Source organism: Oratosquilla oratoria, chromosome 2 (genome assembly GCF_046742065.1).
Source record: "Oratosquilla oratoria isolate Oo_2021 chromosome 2, ASM4674206v1, whole genome shotgun sequence".
Classification (NCBI taxonomy): domain Eukaryota; kingdom Metazoa; phylum Arthropoda; class Malacostraca; order Stomatopoda; family Squillidae; genus Oratosquilla; species Oratosquilla oratoria.
Genome location: NC_134778.1, coordinates 73,356,404 through 73,383,915, shown reverse-complemented (window position 1 = coordinate 73,383,915; position 27,512 = coordinate 73,356,404). Strand labels below are relative to the sequence as shown.

At 37.9% G+C, this 27,512-nt stretch overlaps 1 protein-coding gene across 1 annotated transcript; it reads right to left on the bottom strand.

The window, feature by feature from the left end:
* Positions 1-6,922: 6,922 nt before the first annotated feature.
* On the bottom strand, positions 6,923-27,082 carry LOC143039985 (DNA repair protein XRCC1-like). The gene is made up of 13 exons (XM_076210503.1): positions 26,871-27,082; positions 23,814-24,008; positions 22,679-22,882; positions 20,391-20,529; positions 17,761-17,883; positions 15,121-15,538; positions 13,796-13,909; positions 13,478-13,617; positions 13,198-13,267; positions 11,001-11,601; positions 9,364-9,494; positions 8,830-8,905; positions 6,923-7,356 (listed from the first exon to the last, which is right to left on the bottom strand). The coding sequence occupies exons 1-13, from the start codon at positions 26,919-26,921 to the stop codon at positions 7,240-7,242; spliced, it is 2,379 nt and encodes a 792-aa protein (XP_076066618.1). The 5' UTR covers positions 26,922-27,082; the 3' UTR covers positions 6,923-7,239.
* Between the last annotated feature and the right edge of the window lie 430 nt (positions 27,083-27,512).

Genomic DNA, 27,512 nt, shown 5'->3' with positions numbered 1-27,512 from the left:
ATTTTAAGAAAAAATGGATGCAGAAAGATACTACAGTGGGTCATTATGAGCATAGCACTCCTCCTGCAAAATATATATATAGCTAGGTAGATACAACTAGGTAAATACAAAGGTCTTTCCATTGAAGATCTAGCATATCTGTCTGACTCTTGGTTGTCATCTTTGGGGAATTTTTGCAAGTCCTATGCTATGGCAGTAGAATTATCAAAAGCATTTGATCAATGGAAGCTTTTGTTCCTCTCATCACTTTAGTAATGATCACTTCTCATTGGTCCTACTAATCTGCTAAGTTTTTACCGGAGACCAGTTGATGTGCTCCTGGTGTATAAAAGATGTAAGTTGGAAAGCATAGTTGTTAAAGGGAGTATACTGGAATGAGCAAAAGATTCTTATTAGATAATAAATATATGTAAAAAATATTGAGAGATGAGATGTCAGACTTGAGAGAGGTACCGTAACTAATGCCATACACAGGGCTTGGTTTAAGCACCTTCAATATTCTTATTGTAATTTTTAGGGATTTTAGATGGACATTTGAGATCTTATCTGGGTTTCCTACATGAGTTTTTAACTTTTTCTTTTTCTTTCCATATCTTTGTTGAAGAAGGGATTTTGGCATCCATCTAGTTTGATTTTCCTGTTTTCTGGAGTGCAGAGTTTTAAACTTGATTTGATGTGCTTGTTTGTACTGTTTTGGTGATGGCATTTTCCTTGAGATTCTCCAATTGCTTTAAGTGTAGGGATTATATATTTTTTATAATTGTTTTTGTAGTTCACCATATTTGTTGTTTTCCCATATATTGTATCTGCATGTTTTGCCCAGTTTTCTTTCTTGCCATTTGTTTTGTGATGTCTTCAGTAATAGCTGTTCTTTTCTTGTTCTATTAAGTTTTAATATGTTTTTTAGTTTATTTTTTATATAGTGGCTATCTCCAGGGTGTAGTTGGGATTATATTTTTTCCTGTGGCTTCTTGGAATACATTTCTTAACTTTAATGGTTACTACAAACTAATCTGGCTACCTCCCTTGTAAGGGGGAAAAAGTCTTTGATATATATATATATATGTATATATTGATAAGTATTTTAGACAAATTATTTGGATGATGGAGAACATAAACACAGGGGTAGGCTCGGAACCCTAAACACTCTAACGTTTCGTTCGCGTAGAACATTAGAGTGTTTAGGGTTCCGAGCCTTCCCGTGTTTATGTTCTCCATCATCCAAATATATATATATATATATATATATGTACAAATTGATCTATGACAAAAATTCATTTTTTTTCTATTCCTCGTGTAATGTTACCAATTTACTATTTTGTAATTAATTTATATATATATATATATTTTTTTATATAGTTTTGTTAATTCTATAGTGATCTTTATGGGAAAGTGGTTTAAGGAGAGATCGTGTATGGTTTCCATGTTTGTGTTTGGAGGAATGGATGGCGAGCACAATGTTGTCCGAGAAATTTGCTAACTGATGATGAGAGGGTTACTTTGAAGGTTGTTTATGGAGTTTGACCTCTTGAATATGATGAAGCCTCTGTACTGTATGCATCATGCACCGCGAGTGAGGTATTTGAGAATGCCGGCATCAGCTTACTGATTATATTTTGTTGTAGCTGAGTGACCCCTGTATTTTGTGAACAGGCTTGATCATATTTTCTGTGACTTTATATTTATTCAGGATGAAAGAGATTGTGTTTAACAATAGTAACTTTCTATTTTGTAATGAGCATATTGTGATGCATCATCATACATCAGGGAACCTGATGTGTGGGCAAGTATTTGATTCATAATGAAGAGGTTATGTTTAAGTTGGAGAGTTGCTCAAGTACTTCATTTCCTTTTAGGCCTGCTATTTGTGTATTTACCTAGTTGTATTTTACGGGAAGGGGAGCTATGCTCGTGGTGTCCCGTCTTCATATCTCATTTTATCTAAACTATTTTTAAATTCATGTGTGTTTAAACAGGCCTGCTATTTGTGTGTTTAAGCATCCAAAGTAACTGCCAGTACATGATTTATTAGAGGTTGGAGTTCGGGATGCACAGAGGAGTTCGGATGCATATTTGGTGGGTGGAATAGAAATATTTATAATGTACATTGTAAGGGGGAAAAAGCCTTGGTATATGTATGTACATTATTTACTTTTTCTTTGAATTGTGATTATTTCAGTTGTGGTGTTGTGATTTTTTTTAAGGGTAAGGTGTTGTGTATTAGTCTTATGAAACTTCTTATGTTGAGTAGGGTCTTTCTTGACTGTAGTGTATTCAATATCTACTGGAATGGGATGAAAGATCAACTAAAGGTCAAGGAAAAAGAAAGAAAAAAAATATATAAAAGATGTCAGTACAGCTTTCCATGTAGATCTTACATTTGTGGAACAAGTTGGATGAAGATGTAATCCAAGCCAACAAATAATTTATTTTATGCAAAGTTTGATGAATGAAAATACAGAGATGGAGCCCCATAAGGACATTTCCAACCTTCATTTAAGTGCAAGTAGGTAAACACAAAAACTTTATCTGCTCTTCCCCAATACCTCACCAGCTCCCTTCCTAATTTTCTCAATTAACATGGACCCGTACACTTTACTGACCCCTCTAAAACCCCTACAGTATACAATAATAATGATAATGCTTTTCTCAAATTTCACTGGTACCCTTGAACCCCCATAATTGTTTGTAATAGTACCTAAGCCCTTCTATAGGGCTGTCTGGGAAGTTTAGTCTGTTCTATTAATGTGTAATGTTTCAGTGCCACTGGCTTAACCCATTCAACTCCGATGACAAGATGTCTTGTCATTTGGTCAAATAAAACAAAAAATCATAATACATACATACAAAATGTTTGATGATCAAACAGCACCAGAAAAATATGACATCGTCAGTCCTCCTCGAGGAGGACTGATGACGTCATATTTTTCTGGTGCTGTTTGATCATCAAACATTTTGTTGTTTTATTATGATTTTTTGTTTTATTTGACCAAATGACAAGACATCTTGTCATCGGAGTTGAATGGGTTAAGAAGTAGGTGGAGGGGAGCAGTCACCAGATGTCAGTTCTCATTGTGTGAATAGTAGAAATTCAAAGTTGACAGATCTGATGGAGGTGAGGAGATCAAAAGGTTTTGTGGCAGGGAGTCGACTCTTTGATGTTCATCTTGCAATATCACCACTTGCGAGTACCAGTCATAGGTCACAAGAAAGCATGTAAATACCAAGAGACACTAGTTGTGAGGAAAGCCCTTGGGTGTAACAAGATCTCCAACTGGATATTCAATAAATACAGAACAGCAGGAAGAATTCACAATCTTGTATGTTAGAAGATAGTGCTTAAGGAATGGGATAGGGCCAATGCACATCCCATGACTTAGTCTAATGATGGGTATCTACAAGTGAACATCAGTCACTCTGCTGTTCGTCTCCAAAACTAGTCAACATCTTCACCTCTCTCTGAGGTGAGGAGCAGCCATGAGAGGCTTGCATTTGGTCACTGGACTAGACTCAAGTCCTCTCACAATTTTTATTTATTTCTTCTGCCATTTCACATAAGATATGACAATAAGTTCCTGCTCTCCTCTTCCTACTCAACCTAATGACATACAGTTCCACATGAGTACAACAAAGATAATGGTCCAATGTTTCTTCCCAGAGAGACCTATGGGAGGACTAAAGGACTTTTGTCAGCCACTGCAGAACTGCTAGTTTCCAGTTAAGGCAGGATTTAATATTATTAACCTTTAAATTACATAATAGTATCTTTGACTTGGATGATAGTTGAACTGTGAGAATATTGTACAAAGCAGACAGATATATGTAGAGGTGAAGATCTTAACAACCAATATGCATTCAGTAATGGAAGACCATGTCTTGTACGTGTTAATTATTTAACTCAAGATCAGTCCATATGCTGCAAGAGATGGGTGGGCGGACTGTGTATACTTAGATTTGAAGAAAGCATTTAATAAGGACCACACAACTCTAGATCTAAGAAAGGGCCAAAGGACCACTACCTACAGAAAAATATGACGTCGTCAGTCCTCCTCGAGGAGGACTGATGACGTCATATTTTTCTGGTGCTGTTTGATCATCAAACATTTTGTTGTTTTATTATGATTTTTTGTTTTATTTGACCAAATGACAAGACATCTTGTCATCGGAGTTGAATGGGTTAAGAAGTAGGTGGAGGGGAGCAGTCACCAGATGTCAGTTCTCATTGTGTGAATAGTAGAAATTCAAAGTTGACAGATCTGATGGAGGTGAGGAGTTCAAAAGGTTTTGTGGCAGGGAGTCGACTCTTTGATGTTCATCTTGCAATATCACCACTTGCGAGTACCAGTCATAGGTCACAAGAAAGCATGTAAATACCAAGAGACACTAGTTGTGAGGAAAGCCCTTGGGTGTAACAAATCTCCAACTGGATATTCAATGAATACAGAACAGCAGGAAGAATTCACAATCGTGTATGTTAGAAGAAAGATAGTGCTTAAGGAATGGGATAGGGCCAATGCACATCCCATGACTTAGTCTAATGATGAGTATCTACAAGTGAACATCAGTCACTCTGCTGTTCGTCTCCAAAACTAGTCAACATCTTCACCTCTCTCTGAGGTGAGGAGCAGCCATGAGAGGCTGGCATTTGGTCACTGGACTAGACTCAAGACCTCTCACAATTTTTATTTATTTCTTCTGCCATTTCACATAAGGAGATATGACAATAAGTTCCTGCTCTCCTCTTCCTACTCAACCTAATGACATACAGTTCCACATGAGTACAACAAAGATAATGGTCCAATGTTTCTTCCCAGAGAGACCTATGGGAGGACTAAAGGACTTTAGTCAGCGACTGCAGAACTGCTAGTTTCCAGTTAAGGCAGGATTTAATATTATTAACCTTTAAATTACATAATAGTATCTTTGACTTGGATGATAGTTGAACTGTGAGAATATTGTACAAAGCAGACAGATTACATATGTAGAGGTGAAGATCTTAACAACCAATATGCATTCAGTAATGGAAGACCATGTCTTGTACGTGTTAATTATTTAACTCAAGATCAGTCCATATGCTGCAAGAGATGGGTGGGCGGACTGTGTATACTTAGATTTGAAGAAAGCATTTAATAAGGACCACACAACTCTAGATCTAAGAAAGGGCCAAAGGACCACTACCTACAAGTTTTCATTATTAGGAACTCAAAGCAACAATTATTATAAGTTCAGTGATGTCACCATAGATATAAGGAAGGGCCTGGCTTGCCCTTGGGATTCATGTTTTCTGTAAGAGAAATTGGAGAGGCGAAAGAATTATCATTATTCAACAAACACGAAGTATTATACTTATAACAATTATTACTTCAAGTTTCACTGAATGAAAACTCACAGCCCCACAATGACTGGCAATGATACTCAGGGCTCTCCACAGATCTCTCTGAGAAGATTCCTTAGGCTGTCATCTGTTGTATTGGTGTGGGATTGTTTCTTTGTTACCAGCTGAAAGTAGTAGTAGGAGGGAAGCAACTTCCAATTTTCAGCTTTCCACATGTGAAAAGATGTGAGAAGTACATTTGAAGTTGACAGAGAAATCTTAAGCATAGTCTGGAGACTGAGTGTTAGCCCTCTTCCTTAAGGAGGTGAGGGTGTTGATAGGTTTTGAAAATGGGCAGCTCTGCTGTCCTATTTGCAGAACCACTACAAGTAGTCACCCATCATTGGTCCCTTAAACGTGAAGTATTACAGGGAAATTTCACTTCCTTTGAGAGGAGGAAGAAAAAAAAAATCCATCAATATAAAAAAATATTTTGACAAAGGACAAATATATCTACAAACACAGTGACACATGGCTGGACATTTCATGGGTTTATCTTGAACATTACGGTTGCACAAAAAATGGGCAGCACTATATCACAAAAATCACTAAATCTTTCTGGTTTTATTTCATATACTTGCTGATTTGAACATTATCATATAAAAGGTAATATTATGCTGCACATTTGTCAGACTTGTTTATTTGGTGCCAGCATCAAGAAAAATCAAAACATCAGTACTGTATTGAACAATGCTACTGTATCATTTCAAATGTGCTCAAATGTGAAGATCTTGCAATACTATTAAATAACAAGATTATGCTAAAACTATTCAATCCTAGCATGATGTTCCTGTATTCTTGATGTGATAAGGTACAAGTTCTGAAGTTTGTCTGCACTATCTTACAAAAATGAATTATCATAATCACATTTTGCACTGAGTCACAAGGGATATATATGACAAGATGATAGGTACAATTTTAGATCATATGTACCCCCAAAGTATGGTAGAGTTTATCTATTGAAATAAACACCATGTGAAGACGGAGCTTTTATTAGTACGACATTTCGGTTGTTACAACTTTTTCTAAGTACTTGAAAAAACTGTAACAAGTAAAATGTCATACTTATAAAGGCTCCATACTTACTTAGTGTTTGTTTCAATTGACTTGTTGGCAACTGCCATTTTTGTACAAAATTATATACTTAAATGAAATTGACAGGGCATTAACAACTGTCTTCCCTTCTACAATATATTTCACCATGACTCCCTTGAAGTATACCAATTGACTTGTTGGCAACTGCCACTTTTGTACAAAATTATATACTTAAATGAAATTGACAAGGCATTAACAACTGTCTTCCCTTCTACAATATATTTCACCATGACTCCCTTGAAGTATACCATACAATTACACAAATTATTAACCCATTCAACTCCGATGACAAGATGTCTTGTCATTTGGTCAAATAAAACAAAAAATCATAAAACACCAAAATGTTTGATCAAACACCAGAAAAATATGACGTCAGTCCTCGCTTCGCTGCGAGCGAAGCGAGGACTGACGTCATATTTTTCTGGTGTTTGATCAAACATTTTGGTGTTTTATGATTTTTTGTTTTATTTGACCAAATGACAAGACATCTTGTCATCGGAGTTGAATGGGTTAAGTAACACAGCATGTGGCACATTTTAACTTGTGTGTAAATGAAAACTGAATCATGTTTACATAACCTTCATCTTCTTGTCTATCAAACCTCCAGAAGATTTTGGAGTTATCCCAATTTGTCCTAGTTACAAATTAAAAGACCAAAAGTGGATAGTATTGGCATCAAAGCAAACAGATATCAGATAAATTTTGGGTAGGGAGGGATAAAACCTCATTAATGTTAGGCATATGATTTGCACACAAGAATACACATACATTTAACAGTCTTTGGGTACAATAAGGAATGGTTGGTGGGGAACCAATTTTTTCTTGTCACTACATTTCCAGATCCACTGTGGCTTCACAAATTGAAGACTTGGGTTGTCACTCAAAGCCTGAAAAATTACATAAAACAAAATAATTAGATTTCTTTTAAACAAAATATGAAGCACAGAAACTGGAAATGTGGAAGGAGAATGTATGAAAGTAAAAGTGACAATGAAAGACTTGGGGGAGGGATTAGGAGGAACGAGGAAGGATCCTCTCTAATTAAGACTCCAAGATTCATTTTTTGTATTCATCTTTCTGGTTCTTCTTTTCTGCTATCTCTCCCATGTTTTGTTTCCTTTATACATACATACATACATATACCAAAGGCTTTTTCCCCCTTACAAGGGAGGTAGCCAAAAATCAAAGGCATAAAAACCATTCCCACCCATTCCATCCCTAATACACTCCACTCCCCTCCACCCTCTACCTTCCCTCTTATCTTGGCACCTCCTGGATGACGGGTCATCCCTGCATCTTGTCCACCATTTCCTTTATGCTTTGCCAATACAGTTTTTTTTACTTAACCAGTCCTTTTCAAGTACTATTCCACTCATCTTCCTTACATACTTTACTACTACTATATTGTAAATTTTCATGAAACTACCCTTTTTTTCCACTTTGAACTTGCTGCAATCTGCCTCTTCAAAGTATTTTTTCAGTCTAGCTAAGTTTGGCTTTACAAAGTTACATCTTCCTTGTCTCTGTTTTCCCCAATTCCAGAGTAAATTCAAGATCCATGTGGTCACTGTTACCCATTGGATACCAGTAGTTCAAAGTTAGTCACCACAGGTTCCTTAGTTAAGATCCAATCCAATCCTGCAGGTGCATCTGCACCTCTATATCATGTTGGTTCCTCCACCCATTGGATCAACATATTATTTATTGCTATGTTTAGTAATATGTTGCCCCAGGATTTTTTCACTTCCTTCTGTTTCCCATTCTTCCCATATTGAAAGTGGTAGGGGGAGAGGAACAATTGCCAGTTCTCCACGTGTGAAAAAGTGTAAAGTCTAGAGACTAAGTATCAGTGCCTCAGGGCTGCACCTGCTGCTGTAGGTGAGGGGGCTGAAGGGTTTTGAAAATGGGGAACTCTGTGGCCCATCTTGCAGGACTAGCACATGTAGGTTCCCGTTACTGGTTCCTAAGAATATGTAACTGCGAGGAATATGAGAAAATGGATCAAATATCTCTATCCTAAATCAAGTTGCTGCCAGAAATAAACCCACAACAAAAAATAATTAATCAACCCATTGCCTCTGTTTTCTTGCAGAAGACCCATGGTTCCAAGGAAACCCACAAATGTCATCATATCCACTAGATGCAGACACCACACAGATGACACAGACTCTTTAGTGCTCACATTCACACAGTACAAAGAACATAGTTTCAATTCTCATGGCAATTATCAGAGGTTAGAGCTATATATCTTCAGCAAGAAAATTTAGTCAACATTATCTTCTATTACCCATAAGCTTTATAAACATTACTCAATCTTTCCTTCATCAAGCAGTATTAACAATTTGATCATTAAATCTTACCTCATCAAAGCTATCATCCCATTCACATTCTGTGATGACAAATTGAACAGCCTCATTCATGTAGTCTTCCAATATTCTGCAGAAAAAGAACCAACAATTTAAGAAAAAAAAATTCCAATAATGTTTCACAAATTAAAGTAAAAATTATTCAAAATTAATTAATTGTTACTTTAAGTTTCACTCATTTGAAAACCTGCAGCCCCACAGCACCTAGTAATAGTCCTCAGACCCTCACATAGATCTCTCTGGGAAGAAATTTTAGACAGTTGTCAACTGCCACCCCAACCCTATTCAGCTGGTAGTGCTTGTGTGATGTGATGAGATGGACATGGGGTGTTCAAGTGCCCCTGCATAGAACTATGTACCCATGTTCGTATGGTCTTATCTAGGGAGGATTTGTTTCTGTGTGTAGGTGTCTTATTGGGGTGACTTTGGCAACCTGTTATTACTGTATATTACAATTAGGTAAATACAATTAGGTAAATGTATAAAAATCTAAATAACTTATGGGAAAACAACATTCAAATTATTTACCCATCAAAGGCAATGATATATCTCTGTAACAAGTTCCTCTTTTCCTTGGCCATTTCACCGTAGAAAAAGAAATGCTTGTTCTTCAAGTAATCACCCAGTTCTGGCAGAGGCAGTTCTGATGTGTCAGTTTTCTGAAAGAAGTATAGCAACAATAAAGAACCAATTGAAGTGATGCATATCTTGGGTAAGAAAAGAAAAATTGCTGTTTATACATCATACATACATATACCAAAGGCTTTTTCCCCCTTACATGGGGGGGTAGCCAAAAAGAAAAAGGCATAGAAACCACTCCCACCCATTCCATTCCCTACATATTCCACTCCCCTCCACCCTCCCTCTTATCTTGGGGCCTACTGGATGACGGGTCATCCCTGCATCCTCTCCACTGCCCTGGGTCAGAGGCAGTGTCGCAAGACACAGCACATCCACATCAGATATAAAATAGCCAACACACACAGACCTATCTTCCTGTCATCCCACTCATAAGCCTTCTCCAGATCCATAAAAGCCAAAAATATATCCTTAACTTTTACCAAAAACTCATATATCTGCCTTGTTCCAAAAATGTTATCTTTACACACTCTTCCTTTCACAAACTCACTGTTCTTCTAAACCTTTAAATTAATGCCCAACCATAAGCTTTTCCAACTACACTTACCAGACTAATCCCTCTAAACTTACATTCATATTTGTCCTCTTTTGTTTTGTATAATGGAACCATACATGCACTTCTCCAATCCTCTGGCACACATTAAACAACCTCACTAACCAATCCACTGTAACACTTCCTTTGTCAGACACTCCATGTGACACTCATCAACTCAGGTGCCTTACCAGTTTTCATTAGTTACAATGCTCTTTGTACCTTATCCTTTCCTATAGCCCAATAACTTTCTTCTCCCATCACACACATTTTCCTGGTATCTTTCACTGTTGCACACAAAACCTTCTTATCCTCCATGTTCAACAACTGAAATACTCTACCCATTTTCCCCTTACTGCCTTCACTTCCATTAATATGTCTATAAATGAGTTATTTATATACAGGGAGGGAGAGGTGGTGAATGGGGGGTAGAATGGGTGGGAGTGGAATTATGCCTTTTGACTTTGGCTACTCCTCTTGCAAGGGGGAAAAAGCCCTTGATATTTGTATGCATGTATTCATATACAGTCTAACATATTGGAGTGTACATATATATATATATATATATATATGGGTGGGAGTGGGGTACTTGCCTTTTGACTTGGATCCCTCCCTTATCACTCACACCCATCTCTTGTCCTGTCCTTTCCATGCTCAGCAGACATTCCTCTCTCACCCCATCCATCCTAATCTCAATCCCCTTTACCCTTAAGCTCTCACCCCATTCACTCTGCCCCCACATACCATTTGCTTGTCTCTCCTCACTGATCCTTTCTACATACCCAAACCAACCCAGCACTTTTTTGTCAACCCCATCTTCCAGCTCCCCTTCTATCCCTCTCCCTCCACCTCACCTCCTCATCCCTCCCTCCATCCATCTTCAGATCCCCCATCATGCATCTTAAGCAGATCCCAAATTTAGAATTTCTAATGGTGAATTATGTATATAACTCAAATGCAAACTAGAGATGTAATACTGTACAGGTAAACTTACTACGTATGGCTTGTTCTCCTCATCAACATCAGTGTCCTCCTCATACACTTCCTCTCCCTCACTTTCCTCTTTAATGACTGGCCCATTCACTTTCTCATTTGTGTCATCCGATTCCTTGCCTCCTCTCTCATCAGTGCTCACAGAGTCCATAATTTCTTCTTTCACTTCCTGTTTCACATCAAAATCAACATTACTTCCATGTTCTTTACATCTTTCTTTTTCTGATCTTCCCTTTTCTTCATGTCTATGTTTGTCTTTCTTTTTGTGCTTTTGTCTTTCTTCTCTGCTGTCATTTCTGGAATTTTCTTTGCCATTTCTGCTTTCTTTACTTTCATGTTTTTCCTTATCAACATTGTGATTCTTGTCCTTCACTTCACTGTTTTTGTGCTTTGTTTTTCTGTGATTTTCCTCAGTTTCATGATTGTCTCTTTTCTTCTTGTGATGTTCCCCTTTGTATTTTATATATCTTTCTTGACTATCTGTGCTCCTGTCACTTCCCGTTCTACTATCCATCTTCTTTTCATCATCATCATCATCAGAATTGTTCTTTCTTGAAATATGGTCATCCACTTTCTGCTGATGTTTTTGTTGAGCCAATATTCTGAAAAATTAATAGATGTCACATAAGATGTTGAAATATGAATAAAACTATATGCAGCTGGGCAAAAGAATTGAGGGGACACCATAGTAGATATTCTGTAGTCATTCTCTAACTGGAAATAAAGGTGAAGAATAATATGCCAGTACCTGGTTGTAGGATACCTCTTCATATCAGAGAAATAAAAGCTGCTCAGGGACCATAAGTACATAAGAATGAAGGAGACTGCAAGAGACCATGAGGCCTACACTAAACAGTTCCATGTCCATTACCACCTCTCATCCCCATCCATAAAATTGTCTAACAGTTTCTTAAAACAACTGATAATTTCAGCACTCACTACAAGGTTACTAATTCTGTTCCATTCATTGCCCACCCTATTAGTGAACCAATTCTTGCCTATTTCCTTTTTAATCTAAATTTGTTCAGTTTAAATCCATTATTGCGAGTCCTGCTCTGTCGTCTTAATATGATGACCCTGTTTGTATCACCCTTGATCCACTTAAACACCTCTATTAGATAACCTCGCACTCTGTGTCTTTCCAGAGAATGTAAGTTAAGGTGCCCAAGCCTCTCTTCGTAAGGTAAATTTCTGAGCCCATGAGCAATGACAGGAACATTCATGTTGTCCTGCAAGATGAACAGTAAGCTGTCCATTTTCAAATCCTGTCATTCCCCTCACCTCCATCAAGAGGTGTAGCCCGTCTTAGAACTGGGACCAAGATCTCTCTATTAAAACTTAAACTGTATTTGTTACACTTTTTCACACATGGGGAGCTGACAAGTGGCAACTGCTCTCCTCTTCCTACCATTTTCATCTGGTGATGGATGGATGGATGGGGGTAAAAGGGACATTGAGAAAGAGGGGAATGTCAGTTGAGGAAGGACAGGAAAAGATAGGGGTGAATGGAAAATGGTTGTGTATGGGTGGTGCTGTGATGCATGAGGTGGAGTGGGTGGGGATGGGGGTGAGGGAGTATATGTGAGAAATAAATTGATACAGCCCAAAGGGATTTCTCCCTGTCTTCTTTTCTGCATGAGGGGACAGAGAGGAGGGTTCACCAATTTAATGAAGTGGCCTTGCTGTGGATGTGCTGTGTCTTGCAACACTGTTTCTGACCCAGGGCAGTGGGCGAGATGCAGGGGTGACCCATCATCCAGGAGGAGCCAAGATAAGAGGGAGGGAAGGGGGTGGATTGGAGTGGAGTATGTTGGGATGGAATGGGTGAGAATGGTTTTTATGCTTTTGTTTTTTGGCTACCTCCCTTGTAAGGGAGAAAAAGCCTTTGGTATAAGTATGTTGTATGTAGTATATTTCTTCCATGAGAGGTTTACTGGTAAGCCTGAAAGCTGTTGCCAGCCACTGTGGGGCTGTATTTTTCCAATCAATGAATCTTGATGCAATAATTATTTCCCTCCACTACCTTTTTTTTTTTTTTTTAGCTTAATACAACAATTGTTTTTCTCCTCTCTCAAAACTTTCTTTAAGTGCTCCAACCACCTTTCTTGTATCCATTAATCTGTGTTTTACTTCCTGTGTTATCTTCCCACACACACTCTATCCAACCCTATGCATCAAAACACCATGAATTACATTACCTCTCAATTTCATCATCTGTATCCACATTATCACTGTAGTCTGTCTCTTCCTTAAAGTATTCTTCATCCTCTGTGAGAACAGGAGCAAAGTAGTAAAAAATCAGTCATACTGAGACTTACTAATGTCCCAAACCATACCGTTATCTTTACTTTAAAATCACTGCAACAACCAGAACAAAATCAATACAATGGAGTCAAATGGTTGATTTACACAGAACTTTCTGATTATATAATATAGGTCTTTATCAAGGTATAAATACAGAGGAAAAATGGCAGAAACCTGGTTTCCCTTTTGAGTTTGTCTGTGATGTGCTTGGTTCTCTTCTTTCTTCCTGTGGCAACTCCGACTTGGGAACAATCTCATCAGCCCAGATTTCATCTTCGCTTTCTGTCTCATTTCTGTTTTTCTGAAGCTGGTATCTTATGATTAAAATACATAGTACATTTATGAACAACTGTATATGACAGGTAATTTCTTTATGGGTAACAGCCTGTTATACACAATATTAACATTCAAATTATAGAAGCAAAAAAATATATACATATTTTTGGCATAATAGGTTTAAATTAGAAAAAAAAAATGTATATGTTTCTCTACCTTCTCCATGGATATCGGATCTTCTTTTTATGACACTCCTCAATCCACTTTGCTGATACAATCTTCCCTTTTCCTTTAACCTGCTGATATTTTGGTGTATTTGTAAATGCACAACTGGAAGAGAAATGGAAAGTCTAACCTTAGACATTACTGACAAAAAACAGCTACTTGTTCCTGTTCATACACACATACCAAAAGGCTATCCTTATAAGGAGGGTGGATGAGTCAAAGCATGTACCTTCACCCATCTCTCCCCATCTACCTCCACTCATTACCCCTCCTGTCTCAGCACATCATGGACAAATGATCATTCCTTTCCCCCAACACATCCCTCAGGTCAGAAGCACAACAGCAAGTCATAGCACTTCTGCAAAAGACCAGGGGCAACAGATTGATTGATTCTCATCCACCTCACTCTTTTTGTTTCTTTCCAAATAATTTGTTAATACTTCTTAAAATTATCCATCAAACACCTACCCCTACCTTACACTTCCTCTCCTCTTTGCCTCCCTCACTTTGTGTTTCCCTTCCACTGTCTTCTGTACCTCATATTCTTCCTTAGTTCTACCCTGTAACCACTCTTCATATGCTTGCATCTTTTTTTATCACCACTGGCTTAACCCCTTCATCTTAACATTAACTGTCTCTCCTTGTTCCCTCCTCATCCTACATATCATCTTTCCACACATTACTACTTCTTCCTTAAAACAAAATCATTCTATTTTAGCCTTTACAACCATCCACATTTCTCTCAGATTCTCCTGTTATCTTTTCTCTCCTTTTTTTTTTCTCACCTTCAGCATTTCTCTGCCTCTTTGATTTTTTCCATTCCACTCTACCTCTACTCTCAATATCTCTACCATATAATGATTTGATAATCCACTGCTCTCTTTATGAATACCCTTACATCCAGAATTTTCAATCCTCCATTTGGGTTCCACTATAGTCCATTAATGCCCTCTTGCCTACCCTTCCATGGACCAGCCTGGCCCATATATATGCTTGTCTCTCTTCTTAAACACTGTATTTATCATTTCCCTTTCAATACACATCTCTAGCATCTTTGCTACAGTTCCTATCTGCCATCCTATACCTCTCCATCTATTGGCTTATCTACCTTAGCAGTGAAATCCCCAACACCACTACATTTACATTCTACCCAAAATTCTCTACACACTATTATAATTAATCCAAAATGCTTTCCTCTCCCCTTCACTTTTCTTACTAGCAAGGCCACATGCATTCACAGAAACCAGTGACAGTCAATGAAACATCATACATCTTTTCTAAATTGTTTCCAAAATCTATATGGAGATTATTCTTACATGAGATGTGTGCATTTCGAGTCCCAGTCTGGTTTATATTTGGCACCCATCTCCACCATCTTGTCTCGTAAGTCACCACGCTGTGGGTTCTGGTAGCCACTCATTACAAACACTACATCACTCATAAGCCCAGTGAAGGGTCTCGTCATTTTTCTCTTTTTGGGCTCAGCTGAAGATGAAGCAGTAGATGGAGAAACTGGTCCTTTTTTTGCCTTTTTCTCATGTGTTTCATCTCTTGATGATCTTTCTTCCTTTTTCTTCTTGTGTGTTTCTTTGTTTGAACTTTCTTTTTCATGCTTCTTCTCCTTATCTGTGTGTTTTGAGCTTGAAGTGTTTAACATTCCATTTGCACTTTCACCTTTTGATACTGAACTTGTGGCACCACTACTGGTTGCCTTTGAAGAAAGTACATCTCTCTCTGCAATGTGAGAAATTACAAACCATATAAAATCAACATAGAGTATTACTGATAAATATTATCATTACAGACCTTAGTACATAGTAGCATGGAACCTCTACATTAGAACAACCCCTTTTATTTCACAATTTAATATAGACACACACATATACATTTCAATACTGCTCCTATATCAAATTATCTATCTATATACCAAGGGCTTCCCCCCATTATACGGAAAGTGGTTGTGTATGGATGATGCTGTGATGCATGAAAAGTGGGTCGGGGATGAGGGGTGAAGAAGTATGTGTGAAAAATAAATTGACGCAGCCCAAAAAGATTTCTCCCTGTCTTCTCCATTTCTGCATGAGGGAACAGAGGGGGGATTGCCAATTTAATGAAATGGCCTTGCTGTGGATGTGTTGTGTGTTGCGACAGTGCTTCTGACCCAGGGCAGTGGGCAAGATGTAGGGATGATCCGTCATCCAGGAGAAACCAAGATAAAAGGGAGGGAGTGGGGTGGATGTGAGTGGAGTATCTGGGGATGAAATGGGTGGAAATGGATTTTATGCCTTAGTTTTGATGAAAGAATATTAGGATGGTTTGGACACATGGAAAGAATGAGTGAAGAAAGACTAGTAAAAGAGGTATGGAAGGCAGATGTGGAGGGAGTGAACATGAGGGGATGTCCTAGGATGAGGTGGATGGATGGGGTGAAGGGGGCTTTGGGGAAGAGGGGAATGTCTGTTGAGGAAGGAAGGGAGAGGACGGAAGACAGAGGTGAGTGGAGAATGGTTGTATATGGATGATGTTGTGATTGCATGAGGAGGAATGGGCGGGGGTGGGGGGGTGGGGGGTGAGGTAGTATGTGTGAGTAAATTTTGACGCAGCCCGAAGGGATTTCTCCCCGTCCTCTCCTTATGTGCAAGGGGGGACGGAGAGGGGTGGTCGCTGATTAAATGAAGCGGCCTTGCTGTGGATGTGCTGTGTCTTGCGACACTGCTTCTGACCCAGGGCGGTGGGCAAGGTGCAGGGATGACCCGTCATCCAGGAGGTGCTCAGATGAGAGGGAGGGTGGGAGGAGTGTGGAGTGTATTTAGGGATGAAATGGGTGGGAGTGTTTTTATGCCTTTCCCTTTTTGGCTACCTCCCTTGAAAGGGGGAAAAAGCCTTGGTATATGTATGTATGTATGTTTTTTGGCCACCCCTCTTGCAAGGAGGAAAAATCCTTTGGTATATGTATGTATAAGGGAGGTAGCCAAATCAAAAGGCACACACCCACTCCCACCCATTCCACCACTCCCTCTTGTCTTGGCTCCTCATGGATGAAGGGTCATCCCCTTCTCCCACCCACTACCCTGGGTCAGAAGTAATGCAGTAAGATATAGTACATCCACAGCAAGGCTGCTTCCCTTAATTAGTGATCCCCCCTCACAGGGAGAAGTTCCTTTGTTCTACATCAAAATATCATTCACACTCAATCACTCGCTACTCCCCACCCATCCCCTGCCCTCTTCCTTCTTTGCATCAAATTATCATCTATACACAGCCATTCTCCACTCACCCCTATCCCTTGCCTTCTCTTTCCCTTGCTCAACAGACAGTCCCCTCTTGCTCAAAGCCCCTTTCACCCCATTCATCCATTTCATCCTTTGTCATCCCCTCAAGTTCATTCCATCCACCTCTGCCCTTCACACCTCTTTTACTTTCTTCAATCATTCTTATTATTGGAACAATAATTTAATATACACTATTACTCCAATAATCAAACCAAAATCCACCATATACTGAGAGCAACAAAGAGCCAGCCATATGGATATTTAATAAGCCCACAATCTGTAAACATCTTGTATTTAAGCTAAATGAAACATTTTCCAATTCATTATTCTGTAGTTAATATATATATTCTTATTCTTTTAGTGGAATTGTGGTCTTGACCTTGATGAAGGAAATTGAAGAAAATAATTTGTATGGGAAAGCAGCAAAAACTACTGAACTGGAGAGAGAAAGAAAGAGGGAATACAAATACATGCACCCACCCTTCATCCATCTGCTTCCCCCTTTTTATCTTAGCTCCTTGTGTATGAAGATACAAACTTAGGTAAAGATGTGTTTAAGCATCTAGTTCATCTCTTATCCTTGTAATACAAAAGATTATAAACATAAATAGCCCAACCCTGAACCATGGTAATTAAAATACAGTTTTTATTTTATCATGCCATAATAAAATGAATGGCATTTACCTTCAGCAGGTTTCTTCTTCAGCTGATAAAAACCAATATCTGGTGCATTTGCATCATCAGCTTTTCTCTTTGTTGCTGCAGCTGCTGCAGCCGCAGCTCCAGCAGCTCGAATAGCTGCTGCGCCTAAAGAAATAAAGATATTTACACTGTGCTCCAATTAAAATATCACAAGTGTAAAGTTTCAACATTCCTGGCCAATGACTACAACTTGTTACATTTCTTAAGAGGCAGGTTACCAAGCTCTACACCAGGGGAAACAATCAACTCCAAAGAAAATAGGTCTATATTATCAAAATAAAATTTACCACTTTAATATCTTTCAAAAGTCTTGCAAAACAGTGATTACACATGAAAACCAATCCCTATATTAATAAAGTTTCAGTTTCTCCAAGATATAACATCTATTTGGAAAATAAAGTTGTTTCAAGATGGTTAAACTAATCCATTCTACATCTACAATAAACATTCCATGTAATCCCTCCCATATCTGAGCCTCACCATTGTTAGAGTATATGATTTATGAATACTGTATACCACTAATTCCTTCTGTGGCCCAATTAGTTTGGATATAGGATGGATTACTGTATAATAAACTACTTTCTTGTGATGCTCCCTAATCTAGTTTTACCTAGAACATCCTATGCAATGATTAACTTCAAAAACAAATGTTTCAGTTTCAGCACATGAACACCACCAAAATACAATTTGAGTACTAACTGATATAATAATGTGTATTCACTAAAAACAGTCATGGATTTGCAAGTTTTCAAATTTCTATATCAACCATTAATTTTAAAGTCATTCTTACATAATTAATCATTAATATGTGAATAGAATTGCACAGTACACTACTGATGATGATGATAATGATGATTGGGTTTCACCTCTTTCATACAATGACGCCTACATAGGCATCATGAGGGGCGAGTGGGTATACAAGGATGACAGCATCGGCATCTTGATTACATTTATTTTGTAGCTGTAGCTAAGTGATCCTCGAATTCTGTGAACTGGTTTGATCAGGTTTTCTGTGATTGTGCCAACACCAATGTATGGGGCAGAAACATGGAACATAAGAGAGGAGGAGTTTTAATGTGTTTAACCTTTTCCATACGGTGACGCCTACGTAGGCGTCATGAGGAGCAAGTGGGTATACGAGGATGCCGACGTCGGCGTCTTGATTATATTTATTGTAGTCGTACCTGCGTGACCCACATACTCTGTAAACTGGCTTCATCATATTTTCTATGGTTATTAAAATTCACGGGTGAAAGAGAACGAGCAATAGAGCAGTGACTTTATTTTTTATAATGAGAGAATATGACACAACATTGCACGTCTGGCAGCTAATGCTGCCAGACGTGCGATGTGGCCCGTATTGAAGGGGTTAAGATGAGGTGCCTGAGAAGCATGATAGAGTGAGAAAAGAGGAGGCAAGGAGGAGAGTGGGGGGTGGAAAGGGAGTTGGGAGATAGGATGGATGGAAGAGTATTGGGATGGAATGAGTGAAGAAAGATTAGCAATAGAAGTGTGGAAGGCAGAGGTGGAAGAAAATATAAGGGGACAACCAAGGATGAGATGGATGGATGGATGGGGTAAAAGGGGCACTGGGAAAAAGGGGAATGTCTGCTGAGGAAGGAAGGGAGAAGACAGAAGATAGGGGTGAGTGAAGAATGGGAGTGGGTGGGGGATGGGGGGGATGAGGGAGTATGTGGGAATGATATTTTGATGCAGCCTGAAGGTATTTCTCCCATTCTCTTTTCCTGCATGAGGGGACAGAGAGGGGAGTTGCCAATTAACCACTTCAGTATGATGATGCCTATGTAGGCATCATGAGGCACAAATGGGGACACGAGGATACTGGCATTGGCGTCTTGATTATACATTTTTTTGTAGTTGTGCATGAGATACCACCAGATTCTGTGAACTGGTTTGATCATGTTTTCTGTGTTTCTTATTACTCAAGTAAAAGAGAATGAGTAATACAGCAGTGACTATATTTTATAATGTGATAAGTGTGATGAATTGCACATATGGCAGCCTGTGCTGCACGTGAGAATTTGACATGTACCAAAGTAGTTAAATGCAGTGGCCTTGCTCTGGATATGCTGTGTCTTGCTACACTGCTTCTGACCCAGGGCAGTGGGTGAGATGCAGGGATGACCCGTCATCCAGGAGGAGCCAAGATAAGAGGGAGGGAGGGGGATGAGTGGAATGGAAGTGGAGTATGTGGGGATGGAATGGGTGGGAGTGGATTTTATGCTTTTGTTTTTTGGCTACCTCCCTTGTAAGGGGGAAATGGCCATTGGTATATGTATGTATGTATTATTACTCAGAGTGAAAATGAACAATACAGCAGTGACTATATTTTATAATGCAAGTAGTGTGATTCATCTTATTAGGCATGTGATGCTGCACAAGAGAATTTGACTCATATTGAAGAGGTTAAGAGAGCAAAACTCTCCCCTATCAGGAGGCTAGGAGAGTGCCCCTTACAGAGGACTTAGTAGTATGAACTTAAATGAACCATGTCCTTGGTCCAACTCACTGGGAGCAGAGTTTGAACTGCCGTCACCATGAGTACACTACTAAAACTTAACCTTTCTAAAGCAAAACTACATTCAGCTTACCTGAACTTGATTCAGTTCCTTTTTCTTTCATTCTGGCAAATATAGATCCAATAGAAATACTGGTTTTGCTTTCATCTTCTTCAGGTTTGATTGTAAATGCACCTAATTTGATGTTTTGTGTATCAGCATCTTTACCAGTCTGAAAGACAAAACATTTTACACTTCTTCATATACTAAAAGGCCCTTTCCCCCCAATTAAGGCAATGTAAAATAATGTGCCCTGTCTTTTTCATCTAGTGATTGTATTTGGAGTTTACGATATTTATTTCCAGGGCTGTGGAGTTGGAACACAAAACCTCCAACTCCTCTATTTTTGACACCTCCGACTCCAACTCTGACTGACTCCTCTTCATGTAATTAACTGATTATGGCCTACATATTTTATAAAGCCTATACAACACACATACGCTCCAATCTTGAGAAGACTTATATCATTATAACTGGTTTATATAAAAGAATAAAGATATATGTTATAGTGTGGCTTTCCTATGTGAACTCTTCATTAATACTTTATTACTGAAGTAGAGATTTTTTGAAAGGATATTGAAGAAAATTCAGTAAAATAAAGATTCTATAATGTACCTCTTGATTTAACTACATGAATAAACACCTTGTGAGATCGAAACCTTTATTGGTACTACGTTTCGCGTGTACTTGAAAAAGCTGTAACAAGCGAAACGTAGTACCAATAAAGGTTTCAATCTCACAAGGTGTTTATTCTCACAGTCTTGTCTGCCATTGTGATTCATTTAACTACATACTGGTACTGCTATGCGATTATTGCGATGGACATTACTCTGGTTCTGGAACCGATCTTATCAATACAAGTACAATACAAGATACAGCTGAACATGTTTGAAACGTGAATTTTTTTTTCTAACTTTAATTATCCTTATTTCAATAATTCAATGTTAAAAAGTATAGAGGGGACAAAGAAGGGGAAAGGAGAGAAGAGATAGTATTATTGGGTTAGTCTACAGTTGAAATCATAATTATCCTATTGTTTGGCAACGCAGCAGTGGGAGAAACCACTGAAGTGATGGAGTGATGGAAACGACGCATATGGAACTTGACAGGAATATTACAGCTCCCGTGGCTGTGTGTCAACAGAAGGTGTAAAATGGAGGTGTTTATCTAATTTATTCAAGCAATACTTTGGATGTTTATCACTCTACGTATAAATTTGAAAGCCAGCATTGCACAAGGACGTTTTGAGGGTTTAGTGGAATGACCACAAAGATAAGACGATGAGATTTATTACATTTTATAATTTTTTGTTTTTTTAATATAATCTACAAGGAGTGTGCACTGCATAACTCTACAGACTAAACGAAGGCATTATAAAGTGTAAATTTAACTAGAGTCGGAGTCGGTATATTTTTACCAACTCCGACTCCAGTGACACCGTAATTGCTTCCGACTCCGACTCCAGTGACCGTAATTGCTTCCGACTCCAACTCCACGACTCTGACTCCACAGCCCTGTTTATTTCCAGGTCAATTCTGTGTTGGTACTCTTTTAGTGCTAGTTGATGATCTGAGTGATGGTGAGTACTTGTTATTCTTATGTCTAGGGAGTGTTTTCTCTTCTGGGATTATATGAGGCAGCACCTGATTTAGTACCAAATTTGTTGACTTTGAGAGTAGTGCTTCTTTAATGATCTCGTGTCTATATATTTACCTACTTGTTTTTACCATTTTTTGCAATACTTTGCATTTTTGGCAGTGGAGAGGAGAAGGAGAAAAGTAGTCAAAGGTTGTCAGCTCTCTTTATATGAAATGATGAGAAAAAAGTAGTAAAAAATGATGGATATCTTGGCCCCAGTCCAGAAACTCAGTGCCAGCCTCTCAAGGCTACACCTACAGATGGAGGGGAGTATTGATTGGTTTGGAGGATGTTCAGTATGGAGAAGATTCTGACATCTGTCTTGCACATTTACTATCAACAAGTACTATGTTTGGTTCTTAAATATTATCAAGATCAGCATGGCTAATATAAGAACAACATATTGAGTATATCTATTTTCCATCAACTCATCCAAGATGCAGGGATGACCCGTCATCCTGGAGGAGCCAAGAAAAGAGGGAGGGAGCTTGAGGTGATGAATGGGAGTGAAGTGGGTGGGGATGAAATGGGTGGGAGAGGAATCATGCCTTTTGACTTTGGCTAACCTCCCTTGTCAAGGTGAAGAAGCCTTTGGTATATGTATGTATGTATATTTTTTAAGTAAACAAACAGCTAATCCTTGGCTTTATGCTGCCAGCTGTCATGAAGAATACTATCCTTACCTCATCTCCCTGCACAGTGATGAATGACAGACCAAACTGTATATTTTTGTTGAAAGGTTGTGTGCATACAACTTTGATTCTGTCCCATTTCTGACTGGTAACATTTTTGTTAAGTTTCTCAGATCCAAACATTCGTACCCGACTGAGATTGCTTGCATTACGTGCCTCTTGAGGACTCATAAATGATGATGCAACCAACAAGACCTTGAAAATGGAAAAGAGAGAGATTATTACAGTGAACTATATAAGTAGAAATGAAAAATAAATTTCCATTACAATAAGAAATGTGAATATTTCATAGGTCTCAAGACCAGGGGTATCAAACTCAAATCCTTTCATGGGCCAATTATGCACTTGGTCTTGAAGACCATAATAGGAGAAAAAAAAAAAAAAAAAAAAAAAAAAAATAATAATAATAATAATAATAATAAAATAATATGAATAAATAAAAAGTAAAAGTTATTACGTCTCATCTTAACAGTTTAGTTACATTTTCCTCAGTTATAGCAATTATAGTAACTTGAGTTGAAAAATCTCGTCACCTTTTGGGTCACTTAAGACTATCCCGTGGTCCACATTTAGCCCATCGGCCATGAGTTTGACAGCCCTGCCCATATCTATCTGTCAACCAAGATTATTTTTTTTCCATTTCTTCATAAAAGCAGAGCTGGACTAATGAATAACTCCCTCCCTCTCCTAACACTTCCTCCTCCACCTGGCCTTTGACACAGAGAGACTGATGCATGAATCTTAATCTAGATATGATAATTGGAGAGTAAGAAAAGGACCTTATAGATGTATTTCATGTATAATACATTTAGATACATATAATTAGGTAAACTAAACACAAGAAAAGAGTTGAATATGTCTACACAGAGAGAGCTGAGGGAAAGGACCAAGAGATAATGCTAGCTACTGTGGGGATACAGGTTTCCAGTCAGTGAAACTAAGGGCAACAAGTACTTGGTCTTCACATGAAGTCCAGAAACTTACTATCTTCTCCATCACTTCCTACCAACTTTTCTCCACATCTTATTTCTGTTTTCTTATGTAAGGTCACCAGGAATTCCATGTAGGTAAATCATGAACATTTAATTGCAACTAACAGTCATAACTGATAATTGCAGAAACTTACCTCAAAGTTGGTCAAGCCCTCTCGGCTAACAAGAACTTCAACAAATGCTGATCCTTCATTGCCAATGTCCAGTGCACGGATGAAGCTGAGTTTTTCTAGTTTTAAGGTTACTGTTGGTTGCTTGTCTGTTAGTGCTGCAGTGCATTTCCATTTTCGATATGTATCTGCTTTCAAAAGGTTGTCTGCAGGATGGTTCTGAGGAAATGATAATAGCTAATCAACTCTTGTTTATTCATGACACCAAATCAATAGGTAAAAGATTAAGTTAATCAAGATTACATGCTAAAGGGGTATTTCAAAGAGCAGGTAACATAGCCATGAATATTTCAAGAACTAACATAACCTAATGTGTGAACACAAATTACTCCTGTTTTTTCAGGGCTGAGAATCAACTGAATGACATACCACAAACAACATAAAGTACTAAGTACAGTAACTGGCTGCACTAAAATAATGTCAATAAAACAGCTACACTCAGAAACTAATATCCTTCCAATAGAGTAGCACATGAGAATGACTGGCATACAGCTCTTTGCAAGAGCCCTTAACCTTCCCACCTCTCACATCATGCAAACAGTCCACTAAATACAACAAAAAATACCAGCAGTATTTATCTTATATCTATAATATTCTACCTTTAGTAACCCACAACATTTCCATACAAGTACATACATGCACTCAGATCATAATACAAGTGTCTGCCAGATTACCAAAATTTCCTAAAAATCAATCGTAATACAAGCAAGACATGTACTGGCATACCTACATCTAGGTCTCTACCCCACACTGAAAAAATAACAACAGAGAACTGACTTGGTATCAGACACCTATTGCGATACATACAACCAGCACAGACACAAAGAATCTCATACTATACTTACTACACTGGCTTACAATTACTCTTCCCAGAGAGTAATACAAAATATATTCACTTGGGCCGAACCAGTGATAATGGTTTAAGCACTCCTGTAGTATAGTGGTCCCATTTGGTAATGCAATCTGCTCCCCTACCCCTCCCAGACTAACCATGGCTAAGACTAAGTAAATCACAAACAATCTCTTGCGCATTGAAACTAAGGACATATGAACATTGGTGACCTAACAATTGTTGAAAGCCTATCTAACTGCCATCCCTCCCATGACAAACATTGGCATCAGAAATGGGCAGTGGTCCTCTTGTGTCATATGTCCTATTATGAAATCAATGGAATTGCTTGAAAGCCAGCCAAATTGCCATCCTTTCAACAATAAACAAGAACCATACTAGCATGAATGTGTTCACCAGTATCAGCTTTAGAACAATACCAACATAGAACAAGGTAAATGAAGATGAGAATATCAGTACTGCACTGTAAGCAATGCTCTATATTTGGCCACTATGGCAAGATATGGCAGAAGGTGGTGAGGAGCCTGAGCCAAGAGGAGTGAAGTTGTGGCCAAAGTTGTCACCTTTGCCTCATGCACTTATGACTATTGGGGCAAGTAATAGTCATTGCTAGGAATCAGGGAGAAATGTGTGATTCAAACCCACAACTAAGTGAAGACAAGACCAGCACAGTTTTACAATTTTCAAAAACAATGTATCATGTTATAGCAGTCTTCTTTCTCCCATCCTATATGCATCATTTAGATAAATACTTAAGTAAGATGCTGTAATGATTATAATTTATCTTATATTATTTGTTTTTGTTTTGTTATCATTTGTCTGTCTGTGATTTTCATTTATTATTAGTTATATGTTAATTTATTATTTACTATTTACCTGTTTGTTTATTATTTTAACTATACCTATGCATTTATTTATGTATTTTATTTGTTATTTACATTATAATAGTTTTTATTTATTATTTTATTATTAATATGATTTTTTTTTTTTTTTTTTTTGCATCCGACCTAGATATGGATCAAAAGGTCTCCTGTCGGCATGCTCCGCCTTTGTAATCCTTTGTAATCACTTTTTAATTCATAAAATATAAGAAATACATACCCAAACTTAACCTGAGATGCTAACCTAATCCAACACCTTGATAAGGTGACAACTCAAAAGCTCAGAATCCACTTATCAAGCACAATAGAGAACAACATGTGGCCTATTTACCCCTAGAAATATTGGCTAGTATATTTTCAAAGCCCAGAAAAAGCTAAACCCTATTCTGATACACATCTGTCAGTATATAAATTATATGTGCATTTGATTTTGAAGAAAACCATGTCTAGTGAATGAATATGTACAGATAAACTTTTGCTCTATAGATTGTGTCCATCAAAGGTTATTTGTACTTAGGAAATGAATGGCAAAATTCATCTTAATTTAATCACTACAAGATGATATTTTGCACCTTAACTTACACTGCCCCATTCTAGCCTTACCCACCAACATAATGTTTCCTCCTTTAATGACTTATGGTTCAATCCAATGGTTGTTGCCAGTTACTTAGGAATCATGCTTAGCTATTCAAGCAATAGTGGGGAAATAAGTAGTTTTCTTGTTTTGAGCCCCACCTCAGGGAATTTTTAGTCAGTCTTTAAAATTCCTACATGTTTGTCACTACACCATGGAATGATTGATCCTATAATTAGTTTGCAACTGTTAGATATTAAGGATAACTTTCTAAGAAAAAACAAGCCTAATAATCCATGAAAGAACAAGGTGAAAATAAACAATGTCCAAAACCCTATCAATACATAATGAAAATTACAATGTATTTGTAACAGAAACCTTATACAGTAAAGAACACCCACACTATTTTGTAAGTTAACATGTACCACCCAAAGTAAGGATGATTATGTTAAAAAAAGGCAACAATTTTTTATTTTTATCACTTCTTTCATGAATCATGCAGAGAAACTAATCTAACCCTGCAGACCTGCAGTCTACTTTGGTATGCATGACCGGGACGACATCCTGGGCCTTTACGCTTATTGATATGCATATATATTACTTGAAAGTCCTATGACATCGCCAAATTGAGCTCTTAATGGCTACTCTAAATTGTGCTTGATAACCTTTCCCACAACAGATGGAAAGCAGGTTACGATCTACGTGTATGAACTTACGGGATCTTCACTTGAAAATGTAATAACCTCCGTAAATTTCAAAGTAGGCATGATGTTGCACTTCTAGACATCAACCTTAACTATTCAATAAAACTTGTTATTAATGACAACTTTAAATGTTCTTGAGGTTTGATTGTCCGACATGCACTCAACAATAAACTTCACGTTTCCAAAACAACTTGGACTGCGTTCGTATGACTGCACGTAGGCGGGATCATTTGATAATGGCAATACATTATTACATTACGCGATACTTGAATCGGTTTCGCTTTTATAAAAAAAAATAACATGTTAATTATTTACAAAAGGACCCTTGAATAAAACATGGTGACTGCAGCTTTACAAAAGTAATGTAATTTTATTACATTCAAACATTACAGGCTTAATTTAAGGCATATTCCGAGACGTCTATTGTGAGTCACTATGAAAATGGGATAGAACTCCCAACGAAAGATAAACAGGAGTACAGGAGTGGTTGAATAAACAAATACCCTTCAACCGAAGAAGGAATATAAACATAAAATTGCTGCCCTAATCAAATATATTTGATTTGTTTATTTTGAATTTCCATTTACTAAATTCAAACCAAAGTATTTCCCATGTCATAACATGAGTAGTTATAACAGGCACATGACAAAAGTG

Coding starts and splice junctions, on each gene's coding strand:
- LOC143039985 (XM_076210503.1), bottom strand. CDS start 26,921: ATGCCTACTTTGAAATTTACGGAGGTTATTACATTTTCAAGTGAAGAT. Junction 20,530..22,678: donor TCACTGTGCAGGGAGATGAG/GTAAGGATAGTA, acceptor TTTGTCTTTCAG/ACTGGTAAAGATGCTGATAC. Junction 7,357..8,829: donor GGGATGATAGCTTTGATGAG/GTAAGATTTAAT, acceptor GTAATTTTTCAG/GCTTTGAGTGACAACCCAAG.